This window comes from Typha angustifolia, chromosome 13, assembly GCF_048772165.1.
Source record: "Typha angustifolia cultivar Huaian chromosome 13, ASM4877216v1, whole genome shotgun sequence".
NCBI classification, from domain to species: domain Eukaryota; kingdom Viridiplantae; phylum Streptophyta; class Magnoliopsida; order Poales; family Typhaceae; genus Typha; species Typha angustifolia.
The window spans coordinates 17,285,000-17,297,839 of record NC_133251.1 but is presented as its reverse complement, the minus strand read 5'-3'; the positions used below and the strand labels follow the sequence as shown (position 1 = coordinate 17,297,839).

At 42.9% G+C, this 12,840-nt stretch overlaps 2 protein-coding genes and 1 pseudogene across 10 annotated transcripts; all 3 read left to right on the top strand.

The window, feature by feature from the left end:
• Positions 1 to 223: 223 nt before the first annotated feature.
• Positions 224 to 4,727, top strand: LOC140772898 (myosin-binding protein 3-like). Of its 9 annotated transcripts, none has more exons than XM_073115149.1 (5): positions 225 to 1,347; positions 1,444 to 2,032; positions 2,156 to 2,293; positions 2,413 to 3,798; positions 4,125 to 4,727. In XM_073115149.1, the coding sequence occupies exons 1-4, from the start codon at positions 952 to 954 to the stop codon at positions 3,768 to 3,770; spliced, it is 2,481 nt and encodes an 826-aa protein (XP_072971250.1). In that variant the 5' UTR covers positions 225 to 951; the 3' UTR covers positions 3,771 to 3,798; positions 4,125 to 4,727. The 9 variants fall into 9 exon arrangements, 8 of the variants coding, with proteins under 8 accessions (XP_072971249.1, XP_072971248.1, XP_072971250.1 ...); XR_012106356.1 differs by having other exon boundaries at positions 227 to 2,032; positions 4,125 to 4,277; positions 4,373 to 4,727; XM_073115148.1 differs by having other exon boundaries at positions 224 to 2,032; positions 2,183 to 2,293; positions 2,422 to 3,798.
• Positions 4,728 to 5,753: 1,026 nt separating this feature from the next.
• On the top strand, positions 5,754 to 7,736 carry LOC140773296 (dynamin-related protein 4C-like; annotated as a pseudogene).
• Positions 7,737 to 9,678: 1,942 nt separating this feature from the next.
• On the top strand, positions 9,679 to 11,904 carry LOC140774340 (dynamin-related protein 4C-like). The gene is made up of 2 exons (XM_073117301.1): positions 9,679 to 10,059; positions 10,092 to 11,904. Exons 1-2 carry the CDS (start codon positions 9,778 to 9,780, stop codon positions 11,787 to 11,789), a joined length of 1,980 nt encoding a protein of 659 aa, XP_072973402.1. The 5' UTR covers positions 9,679 to 9,777; the 3' UTR covers positions 11,790 to 11,904.
• The last annotated feature ends 936 nt before the right edge of the window (positions 11,905 to 12,840 follow it).

Genomic DNA, 12,840 nt, shown 5'->3' with positions numbered 1-12,840 from the left:
TTGTGAGGAGGTACCAGTACCAATGTTATGATAAGATTTCTGAAAATTCTGTCAACCCATTAGTTTGTGATTCATAAGTACTGATAGTCTATTTTGTTATGCTTTCATATCTCTGCTTGTTATATACTTTCACAAAGCAACAAGCAGCTGCATAAAATCTAAATCTCAGAGTACTATGATATGGAAGTTTGTTCCTGTGCATCAGCTTTTCTAATTTATCTACTATTAGCCAAGTCAGAAAGGGAGATCTCCACATGTAAATATAGGTAAAGTCGAGCAAACCTCTTCCTGCATGAATTAATAATTATGGCTTGAAATTGGGATCAAAGTTTTGAGTTTCGAGTCCAATATATAGTCTTTTGACTTCTTCCCCAACTCTTGATCTTGTCCTAGATTCATGCAACTGGGCCGTTGACAGTTTCAGAGTATAGTTGGCTTTTAGACGAATTATACAATCCAATAGCAGCCCACTTATGTTGTCTTCTCCTTCGTTTTCTGCGTGTTAATGAGGACTGGACTAAGTCATACATTTGTTCTTTCTTTATTACCTTCCATACGTTATGGCCAGTATAGAGTACGATAAGATAGTTTTATTTTTTGGTTATTTGGGAAAATGGGCAATAATTGTTGAATTCTCCCGACTCTCCCTTTCTTTTATACCCAACATTTGCTTCTCTCTTCTTCCCTGGCCCCACAGCATCCTTTTTCTCTTCCCACCAAAAGCTACTGCATCACTTTTCTGACTCCCTCTTCTTCCTCCTCGAATTCTAATATTTCTACTATCTGGTCTCAATTTCCATCGCCATTAAAAGCTTTCCCCTCCTGCCCAACAATCAATACATATCTCTTCCCTGTACGAAGTTTCTCTGTCAAAAATTTTAACTTTACATCCTACTCCTATCCAATCCCATAGATTGGGAAGTGGAAGAAGAGAGCAAGGAGGAGGGTCCAATGGCTGCGAACAAGTTTGCCGCCATGCTACATGGGAACACCCATAGGATGGCATTCATACTTGTGTACGCAGTCCTCGAATGGATACTAATAGCCCTCCTCCTCGTCAATGGTCTCTTCTCTTATCTCATCACCAAGTTCGCATCTTTCTTTGGCCTCAAGCCCCCATGCCTCTTTTGCTCGCGCATTGATCACCTCTTCGAGCCCGAGGAAGGCCGGCTCGGCTACCGCGACCTCCTCTGCGATGCCCATGCCGAGGAGGTCTCCAGCTTGGGGTGCTGCTCCCACCACCGGAGGCTCGCGGAGGCCACCGTCATGTGCGAGGGTTTCTCGCCGTCAATGCCGGAGAGGAGTGGAACCGAGGCGGAAGAGGACCTGAGGTGTTCTTGCTGCAAGGTGGGTATGGAGAGTGAGTTGTACTCGCCTTTCTTCTTCTTGGATCCTTCTTGGGGTGTTTTGGAGTATGCCCAGGATGCGCATTTCGTCGAACAGGTTGCGGATGAGGGGAAGATGGTATGTCTTGATGGGGATGAAGAAATAGCAGGTGGGGAGCTGGAGCAGGAAGGTAAAACCCTCATTGAGTTATCTGAGGATTATTCCTCGGGAGTTTCGGGTTCGCAATCTGACAGGATGGTTGATGAGGAACGTTTGGTTCCGCTGGAGGTGATCAACGTAATGACAATGATGAAGAAGAACCTTGTCTCATCGAAGCTTTGTGGAGCAGATGATAGAGAGATGGACCATAATTGCGCAGAGAACGAAATTAGTGATTTTGATATTGGAGGAATTGTGGAGGGAAAGATGATGTTGGATTCTCCTACTGAATGGACTGACACTGCTAAAGAGAATTCTTCAGCTACTCTTCTTGTAACTCCTATGAATCTTGAAGAGAATTCTTTAACAGAAAGGGCTGATGCACAAGAGCATTCTCTGGTGCTGATGGCTGGGATGACCAACATTTTGGTTTGTTCATCTGATCATGAATCTGCCATCTCCCTACCGGCTTCTTTGAGTCCTGGAGGCGGTGTTGATGTTGTTGTGGAAGCATCAGCAACTGAAGAAGAATTTGTCAGGACACGAGGTAACTTTCGTTCTTATTACAGAAATGTTTAGTTTTCTCCTTAGTGTGTGATTTCTTATAGATCCACGAGTATATATTTTGCTATTTATCTTCTGAAATGTTTTTTCTGATCGATAAATATAGCTTTTAAGAAAGATAGCAAATTCACAGAAATGGACGAACCGGTCGATCAGAATCATGTTGAGGAGCCAATTCATCTCTCATTGGGCATAGACTATCTGCTACCAGAAATTAATAAGGAAACAACTGATAATGACCAAGGTAGCAATTATTTTGATCCCTGAAACTATTGATTATTACAATCTTCCTTATGAAGTTAAGAGTACAAGACACCATTCGCTTTATTTTTGTTCTCTTACATGATTTATCTGTTTTTTAAGAAGTAGCAGCAGCTGAAACAGAGCCAGTGGTGAATATTCTCAAAAGCTTAGACCATCTATCTTCTGAATGTCATGAGATTGAAGAGCAGAGAGCACCAGAGACACCAACTTATATTGAAGGTATTCATGGTTTGCATAAAAGGTTTCAATTTGAACGAAAGGAAACTTGGATTGAGTCATTAGATGAAAGTGTGGCCAGTGATATCGAGGGTAATGAGCCATTAACTGTCGATCACCTAAAATCTGCTCTTAGAGCGGAACGTAAAGCATTGAACACATTGTATTGTGAACTTGAGGAGGAGAGAAATGCTTCTGCTATAGCTGCCAACCAGACCATGGCAATGATAACTAGGCTTCAAGAGGAGAGAGCTGCAATGCAGATGGAAGCATTGCAATATCAGAGGATGATGGAAGAGCAATCAGAGTATGATCAGGAAGCCTTGCACCTTTTGAATGAGATGATGGTGAAGAGGGAGAAGGAGAAGCAAGTTTTAGAGAAGGAACTGGAAGTGTATAGACAGAAGATTCTGCTTTATGAGGCCAAGGAAAGGAGAAGGATGGCACTGCATATGGCCAATGGGATGAAAAGAATGTCTTCTGTCTCGTCCAGTGCCACAGACAGTGATGACCTCTCTTTTGATTACTGTGAGCCGGATGATTCTGCATTCCGAATTAATCCAAGCAATGAAAACTCTTCTAGTGATGTCATTTTAAGTTCTGGAACAGATTATGAAACTGCAAAGCATCTAATTACGCTTGATGAGTCCTTTGCTGATTTTGAGCAAGAGAGGCTTTTCATACTAGAACAACTCAAGGTGTTAGAGGGAAGGCTGTTCACATGGGAAGATGAAGATTTGGGTAACATAAACAGTCACTCAGATCATACCTCAGAAGAAAACCACCATGATTTAAATGAGGACTATGAGATTTTAGCTGATACTTTACATGGTTCCATGAATGGTTACCCATATAATTTGGATAATAACCATAATCTTCACTATAATGGAATGGATGCAAATTGTAGAGGAAATAAACTTCTACCACTTTTTGATGCCATCTCTGAGGAAAAACAGTTTGAACAAAGCATGAAGCAGGGGACAGCTGAAGACCACAATTCACCCAAATCTGTTTCCAGGCTTGTGAAAGAGCAAGAAAAGATTGCATTTACAGAGAATGTTGATAATTTCTATGGGAGGCTACAGGCTCTTGAGGCAGACTCAGAATTTCTCAAGCATTGTATCAAATCCTTAACGGAAGGCGATGAGGGAGTGTATCTTCTTCGAAAAATTTTGCAACATCTTCGTGAACTCAGAATCATGGAACTTCGGGCAAAGAATGCTGGGAATGTTCTAGCTTAAATTATTAGCCTATTCAGCACAAATGAAGGTAACCTCTCATTTTGACTTTTGAGGGCATGAGCTTGCGAAGTTTTAATACTGCAAATTTCTCTTTCCTCAGTAAATGTGAAGGAGTATTTGCTGGTTATTAACTTCCGCAAGTTCACACGACCTAGTATATCAAGTTCTATTTTAAACATTCTGTGTTTCAAAAGGGGAGAAGGTTATCTCTCTTATCTTTATAGCATTCTAGAAATCTTGCACCACCAAGCTTCATGTCATCGGCACTAGCTTTTTAATGCATAGCTACCAAATTTGCATCAACAGCTCTTTTAGCAGTACTTTTTATTTTTGGGAAATTAATCTTGTTGACAGATAGTGATTGCATGATTGATGATAAAGAAGTAAGATGTTGGTTAAGTCTTGCAACAATTCAAGGTCATTAATCCCAACAGAGGCTACATTGGAGAGGATCTTATACATGAAAGTTTGTCACTGTGGTGTCTTGTGGAAGTTCGGTCAAGCCAGGTTGAAAGAGCTCCTGGTCCCCTCTTTCTTTGTTGCTTTAGCATGTTATTTGGGCTCTCATATTGATTATAGGATCTGCATTATCTTTTCTATAGTGCAAAATGCATGAGCCTAATAGTGGTGGGCAAGCTATTCATGATGTCAGTCTATTAGAAATCATTGTCTTCAAAGTTGGCCAAAGTCACATATTCCAGTGCCAGCTCCTGGTCCATGTATATACAACAGTTTAAAAGAAAAAGCAGACAGAGTGCAGCTTCTTTAGTTGTTTCCTTCTTTCTTTTTTTTCCTTGGAGAGAAAGTGTTTCTTGTTTGATTCTATTTGGGTATTGCATTTGAGTACATAATACATGTAACATATCTTTGCTGAACTTTGTGTGCTTCTTGTTCCACCTATAATTTCCAAACCCATTTTGTACCTTTTGGCCATGATCAATTTGTAATCACTGTTTTCCTGCAACCTGAGTAATTTAGCTGATTACTTCTATCTGGTCTGGTTAAAAGAGACCTTTCTGAATGTGGCCATGTGGGTAATCCAGGAATATGACATAATTTTGCTATCATGCAATTTGTATTGTCACAGCTACTGCATTTACACAGCACCCAGTGTGTTGTACACTTGTACTCTTATCCCATATACTAAGATCACCTTTTTGAGAGAACCATACCGTTATTCTTTTGGGGCCCATTTGGTTGCTTAAGGAAAACAAAAATTAAGATATATATAAAATAGGCACTTATCATGGAATTAGTGATGGGTGTCTAAAAATAATTTGATTGAATTCGTCATAATTTAAAGTTTAAACAATAAAGATACCATTACAAATAACATCAGAGAAGAAAATCTGATGTCAAAATATTTTCATTACATATATATGTTATAAAATATTACCAAGTATATTATAGATTTGTAACATTATATTATTTAATATGAATCTAACTTTTAAAATATGGCATAGTACGTCAGGTAAATAATACACAAATTGGAATTGCAGAGTTTGGATAAAGAGGTTGAGAGGGCGAGAATTGTCATTTGCAGGATTGGATAAGGCATTTGGTTATCCGTTTTTTATCCCACCTATAGATTGAGATAAAGATAACGTAATACATAAGATGAATATAAAGAAAGATTAAAGATTATCTAGTGAGATGACACTCTTTTAGCAACATATATTTTAGATTAAGGGGAGGTTTAGCCCCCAAAAGCAAGAGGTAAGACAGGCCCTTGTATTTTGGAAAACGCATCGTCGTCCTTCCTCGGCTTCTACCCCTTGTCAGGGTGCAATAAGAGCGAACGAAGCGTCCGTTGGAATGTCGAGGCATATCGTCGAACACCGAAGTCCAGACCCCTCAGCTTCTCCTTCAACCTTTGACCTTCCTCTCATCACCTATAAATTAATCCAACCTCCCATTAATGAATTCTTCCATCTCCAACAACGAATTTGACAATCCAAAACAAACACCTTCCTTCCAAGAAAGATGGCCAAGTTTGACGCAAAGAAGAAACTACCCACCATAGAAGAGATGACCAAATCTGACACCATCACTGCTCTCGCCGCCTCTTATAATAACCACATTCGCCCGCTCCTTGACGCTGTCGACCGCCTCCGCCACCTCAAGGTCATGCAAGAAGGCATCCAGCTACCCACCATCGTCGTCGTCGGCGACCAATCTAGCGGGAAGTCCTCCGTCCTCGAGTCCCTCGCCGGCATCAGCCTCCCTCGTGGGCAAGGAATCTGCACGCGCGTCCCCCTCGTCATGCGTCTCCAGAACGACCCCTCCGTTGTTGAACCCCAACTAATCCTCGAGTACAGAGACAAGAACGTGCCCACCACCGAGGCCGGCATCACCGCCGCAATCAGAGCAGCCACCGATGAGATTGCCGGTATCGGAAAGGGCATTTCCGACACGCCGCTAACTCTCGTCGTTAAGAAGAAGGGAGTCCCTGACCTCACCATGGTCGACCTACCGGGCATCACCCGGGTCCCTGTACACGGCCAGCCGGATAACATCTACGAGCAGATATCGAGCATTATCATGGAGTACATCACTCCCAAAGAGAGCATCATCCTGAACGTTCTATCCGCGACCGTCGATTTCCCAACGTGCGAGTCGATCAGAATGTCGCAGCAGGTGGACCGCAACGGCGAGAGGACGCTTGCGGTGGTGACAAAGGCCGACAAGGCGCCGGAAGGATTGCTCTAGAAGGTCACCGCCGACGACGTAAATATCGGCCTCGGTTATGTCTGCGTCCGCAACCGCGTCGGCGATGAGTCCTACGAGCAGGCGCCGGCGGAGGAGTCCTATCTCTTCGAGACGCACCCCCTGCTCTCTAAGATCGACAAGTCCATCGTGGGCATTCCAGTCCTCGCGCAACGCCTCATGCAGATCCAGGCGTCGAGCATATCCAAATGCTTGCCGGACATCGTACAGAAGATCAACGACAAGCTCAGTCGGAATGTGTCCGAGCTCAATGACATGCCGCAGAACTTGTCCACCATCGCTGATGCCGTCAGGGTGTTTATACGAATATTGAAGCTCGTAAGGGACTCGCTCGAGAAGATACTTATAAGAGGAGAGTTTGATGAGTTCCCGGATGATCTCGAACTACATGGCACTGCTAGGTTAGCTGAAATGCTCCACAAGTATTCCACAAGGCTACCTTCTAAGTGCCCGTTTAATGACGAGTTGTTTCTGATGGAAGAGATCCAAATCTTGGAGGAGACGAACGGTATTAGGCTCCCAAATTTTCTACCCAGGTCTGCCTTTCTTACCATTCTAAGGAAGAAGGTGGACAAGATTAGTGAAATGCCTCGTGAGTTAGTGGAAGATGTCTGGTGCTATGTGGAAGGTGTTGCTACACAGATGTTATTAAAACACTCTCGAAACTACCCGCAGATACAATCTTCAATTAGAAGCGCAGTTCATAATCTGATTGAGAAGATGAGGACAACATCTACGAAGTTTGTCAAGGAGATGATCGCAATGGAGCTCGTTGCTGACTACACCGCGAACCCGGACTACATGAAGACGTGGACAGGGTTAATGGAAGACCAGAAGGTGTTCATGGAGGCAATTAAGAACCATGAGTTGCCAACAACATTGAAGCTGAAGGTATTTGGCGAGATCGAAGTTGGTCATTTGAGGCAGTCCGCAGAGTTAGCAGAGCAAGCATTCGACATGCGGATGAGGATGAGTGCATACTGGAGGACGATTGTGATGAGGATGGTGGATGGCCCAGCATTGCATCTGTTGTACAGCATCAAATGCTTGGTGGATAGTGAGATGGAGACGGAGCTGGTGAACCAGTTGGTCGGGCCACGGATGACCGGCTTAGAGCGCATGCTGGAGGAATCACCATTGGCCGCCGGGAAGCGTGAGCGTCTGCAGAAGAGCATCCAGCTCTTGAAGCAGTCAAAGGACGTGGTAGCCAACCTAATGGATCGGCTAACTATTGATTGATAAGGAATACTTAATGTCGTACGTACTACAATTGCAGCTTCTTAATATATGTGGTGAATGGTGATCCTATGCTATTTCTTAATGACGTACTAGACCATATATTTTTGTTTTTGGGTTGTTCTAGGCTTTTAGTAATATTAATAGTTGTTATGTACCTGTAGCTCATTAGCTGCATTGCTACTTTGCAGTTTTTGCTCTAGTCCTTAATGTCGACATTTATGATGTGGGTTAATATTTATCACTAAGTTTTAGTTCATTTTTAATAGCATGAAGTGGGATTCTTTGTCAACGATTTTGTTCTATGTTATCTAAATTCTGTGATAATCTAGTTCTTTTTTCCCCTCTCTTTTCTAGAACACGGGATTAGTCATTCATTATTAAACTAAATTAAATAAGAACTACAGAAAAGTATCAAAACCAACATGAACATCTTTCATTCGTGCCATCCAAATGATCATCGAATTGACATCCTTGATCTTTTTTTTTTTAGATTTTCTTTCTCCTAACTTTTTCTGTGTGTGAAAGTATGGGTGCATGTGTCTTACCTGTGAATCTTGAGCTCTTCTGCATTTATATGTGAGACTATTTTGATACAGTAAACAGTATCTCTAGCATGTTAGAGCACCGCATCTGTAGGTATCACTAATCAACAATGGTAATCTAACAATCTGTGCAGGACTAAGACTTCAAATAAAGGTTGTCCAGAACTTCTTGGTTATATTCGGAGACAATTGATTGCTTTGTAACTAAGATTATACTTTATATGTCAGCTTGAAGAAGATGAGCTTACATTGACTTGGCTCTCCCAAATATCGAGTCGGCTGGAATTAGCTTGATTGCAATTTGATCCAAAAACATTAACTCTATTATGCTAATCCACCAAACCACTTTAATATATTTAGAAGAAAGGATACCTATAACTTATGCATTTTTCTTTATCTACATATATATATATATCATGTCACATACACATCCAAGCAAGTATAAGAGTTTCATGACAAGAATCAAATTTTGTGGCTTAATGTTCAAAGTCCATAATTGTCCAATATAGTTCAAAAGAGTTTCAAAATGCTCCCGGTATAAGAAGTATTAGAACATCTTCCTAGAATTCTGATTGAAACAGAGGGCCTTGAAATTGATGCATTGGTGTAGTAAAGTTTTGGGGGGGGGGGGGGGGGGGGGGGTCTTCTAAAGAGCTAATAAGCAAATACTTGATGAATTCCTAACTCCCCCCTTTCTGTACAACCCAAACCTTTGCTTCTCCTCTTAAGCAAATACTCTCTTGTCCCACACACAGCATCCTATTCTGTTTCTCACCGAAAGTTATTGCTTCACTTTTCTGCCTCCCTCTTCTTTTAGTGGAGCAATAATCTTTGGAATTCTTAGGGACTAACTCCTGCATGCATATCTGGAATTAATCCGAGAGTATTTGAATATACTTGAATAAGTTGATTAGTTCCTCATCATTAGGAGTTTAGTTGAATAGCAAGTTTCTACCATTATGTTTTTTTGTTCTATTTAAGAGAATGCTTATTGAAATTATAAAAGGGGAAGGAAAATTTATTTATTCCAAACTATGTTATGTTTAGGAGGTTCTAAGAGTCCTTATATAATCCTTATATCCAAATCATGCAAACATTGCTAAGATAGGCAATCAGCATAAAATGAATCATTCATCTCTCCCAGAGTCAATTAAAAAGAGATGATAAACTAATTAACTTATTCAAAGTATATATAAATAGTCTCGGATAAAACTGTTGATAGGCCTGACTTAGCCTCTAAGAATTTCTACTGTTGCCACCTTTGTAGTACCATATACTTTTGGTTACTGCAACAAAAGAAGAGTGATCTGGAGGCAAAGGTTAGCTCTTTAGAACCTTTTTCCTTTGCTCTACCAAAGCATCAATTTCCTCAGCTTCACCTTCAACCTTTTCACCTTCCCCTCCTCACCTATAAATCCAACATCCCATTACTGGCTTCTTCCACCTCAACAATAAACTGCGATCCACAATCCAAAGCAACCACCTTCCTTCCAACTAAGATGGCCAAAGCTGATGCAGAGAAGAAACTACGCGTCAAAGAAGAGGTGCCCAAATTTGACACGGCCCTGGCCGCCTCTTACAATGACCACATCCGCCCACTCCTCGACGCCGTCGATCGCCTCCGCCACCTCAAGGTCATGCAAGAAGGCATCCAGATCCCTACCATCGTCGTCGTCGGCGACCAATCTAGCGGGAAGTCCTCCGTCCTCGAGTCCCTCGCCGGCATCAGCCTCCCGCGCGGGCAAGGCATCTGCACGCGCGTCCCCCTCGTCATGCGCCTTGCCCGCGCGTCCCCCTCGTCATGCGTCTCCAGAACGACCCCTCCGTTGTTGAACCCCAACTAATCCTCGAGTACAGAGACAAGAACGTGACCACCACCGAGGCTGGCATCACCGCCGCAATCAGAGTAGCCACCGATGAGATGGCCGGCGACGGCAAGGGCATTTCCAACACGCCGCTAACACTCGTTGTCAAGAAGAATGGCGTCCCCGACCTTACCATGGTCGACCTCCCGGGCATTACCCGCGTCCCTGTCCACGGCCAGCCGGACAACATCTACGAGCAGATATCGCGCATCATCATGGAGTACATCACTCCGAAGGAGAGCATCATATTGAACGTTCTATCAGCCACCGTAGATTTCCCGACGTGCGAGTCGATCAGGATGTCCCAGCAAGTGGACCGCAACGGCGAGAGGACGCTTGCGGTAGTGACAAAGGCCGACAAGGCGCCGGAGGGATTGCTCGAGAAGGTCACCGCCGACGACGTAAATATCGGCCTCGGTTATGTCTGCGTCCGCAACCGCGTCGGCGATGAGTCCTACGAGCAGGCGCGGGCGGAGGAGTCCTGTCTCTTCGAGACGCACCCCCTTCTCTCCCAGATCGACAAGTCTATCGTCGGTATTCCGGTGCTCGCCCAACGCCTCATGCAGATCCAGGCGTCGAGCATATCCAAATGCTTGCCGGACATCGTGAAAAAGATCACCGACAAGCTCAACCAGAATGTGTCCGAGCTCAATGACATGCCGCAGAACTTATCCACCGTTGCTGACGCCGTAAGGGTGTTTATACGAATCTTGAAGCTTGTAAGAGACTCCCTCGAGAAATTACTTATAAGAGGGGAGTTTGAAGAGTTCCCGGATGATCTCGAACTACATGGCACTGCTAGGTTAGCTGAAATGCTCCACAAGTATTCCACAAGGCTTCCTTCTAGTTGCCCGTTTAATGACGAGTTGTTTCTGATGGAAGAGATACGAATCTTGGAGGAGACGAATGGTATTAGGCTCCCAAATTTTCTACCCAGGTCTGCCTTTCTTACCATTCTAAGGAAGAAGGTGGATAAGATTAGTGAAATGCCTCGTGAGTTAGTCACAGACGTCTGGGGCTATGTGGAAGGTGTTGTGACACAGATGTTGTTAAAACACTCTCAAAACTACCCCCAGATGCAATCTTCGAGTCGAAGGGCAGTGCGGAATCTGATTGAGAAGATGAGGAGTAGATCGAACAAGTTTGTCGACGAGATGATTGCGATGGAGCTCGTAGCTGACTACACGTCGAACCCGGACTACATGAAGACATGGACCGGATTAATGGAAGACCAGAATATGTTCTTGTCGGCAATTGAGGACCACGAGATGCCAACGGCATTGAAGCTGAAGGAATTTGGAGAGGTCCAAGTTGGTCATCTGAGGCAGTTCGCAAAGTTAGCAGAGCAAGCTTTCGACATGAGGATGAGGATGAGTGCGTACTGGAGGACCATTGTGCTGAGAATGGTGGATGGCCTAGCATTGCATGTGTTGTACAACATCAAATGCTTAGTGGAAACTGAGATGGAGACGGAGCTGGTGAATGAGCTGGTTGGGCCTGGGATGACCGGCATCGAGCACATGTTGGAGGAGTCGCCGTCGACTGCCGGGAAGCGCGAGCGGCTGCAGAAGAGCATCAAGCTTTTGAAGCAGTCAAAGGATGTGGTAGCAAATATTATTGATCGGATAACTACTGGTATTAAATAATTTAGTGTAGTACGTACTATTGGAGCTTCTCGTGCTATCTCTTTATGAAATACTACTAAGTAAGTTGGAATATTAGTTACATTCACTGCAGTATTAGACGCTGAATGAGCGAGGATCTTTAGTAAATTAACGGCGAGGATCACGCTGTTTTGCTTTATCCGGCAATTTATTTTGGATTTCATCTGAGTCCTTTCCCGTTCTCGAATCTCATAACAAGCCAAGGTAAACGGTGACCAGCGATCTCCCGACCGAACCTCCGCCACGTCCTCTCGTTGCCCTCTGCTTCTATTTCCCCTTCCCCTTCGACGAGTGGCTACCACGAGACAGAGATAGAGTTCATTTCCACCTTTGCCAATGTCAAAGTCCTCTGTTCCATATTTGGAGGCGATCATTTATATCAATTCCTTCTCTGTGGACCTACCCGTTGACTTTGGGAGTTGGCGGCTTAAGGTTTAGAATCCCTAATTCTTTACACTGTCTTAGATCAATGCAGTTTCCTTTCATGCCCTCACCTAAGCCTTCAAGGGTCTTCAACTACTCTGCATCCATGTTAGCCACCCTTGCATTGGCTTTTACTTCCTATGTTGTTGATGTGGGTTTCAGATTTGATGAACATTCTGGCGACTGACAGACGAGGATGAGGATGACAACACTCACAGACTACCATTTTCTGAAATATTGATCACTCCTAATTGTTGACATAATGGAGTGTGCCCCAATTGCCATTATAATTTATTTATTTATATGAGGTGGGGGATAGATATATCTAAATTATATTCAAAATAGATAATAATAATTTAAAAATGAAATAGAATAAGAGAGTTATTTTTAACATTTTATTTCTATTCATTGAATGACTAATCACATAGACATTAATTAAAATCGAACACATATTTAAAAAAGCAAAAAAAAAAGAACAGCCGCCAAGAGCTTAACATCAAGCTATAATTTAATAAAATTTACATGAATAATGAAATTAATTAAAAAAATGTATATTTACTAATTTTTTTAAAACACTTTAAAGATCGTTTCAAGTTGGGCATATAATAAT

Coding starts and splice junctions, on each gene's coding strand:
- LOC140774340 (XM_073117301.1), top strand. CDS start 9,778: ATGGCCAAAGCTGATGCAGAGAAGAAACTACGCGTCAAAGAAGAGGTG. Junction 10,060..10,091: donor TCCCCCTCGTCATGCGCCTT/GCCCGCGCGTCC, acceptor ATGCGTCTCCAG/AACGACCCCTCCGTTGTTGA.
- LOC140772898 (XM_073115142.1), top strand. CDS start 952: ATGGCTGCGAACAAGTTTGCCGCCATGCTACATGGGAACACCCATAGG. Junction 2,033..2,155: donor AGAATTTGTCAGGACACGAG/GTAACTTTCGTT, acceptor CGATAAATATAG/CTTTTAAGAAAGATAGCAAA. Junction 2,294..2,412: donor AACAACTGATAATGACCAAG/GTAGCAATTATT, acceptor CTGTTTTTTAAG/AAGTAGCAGCAGCTGAAACA.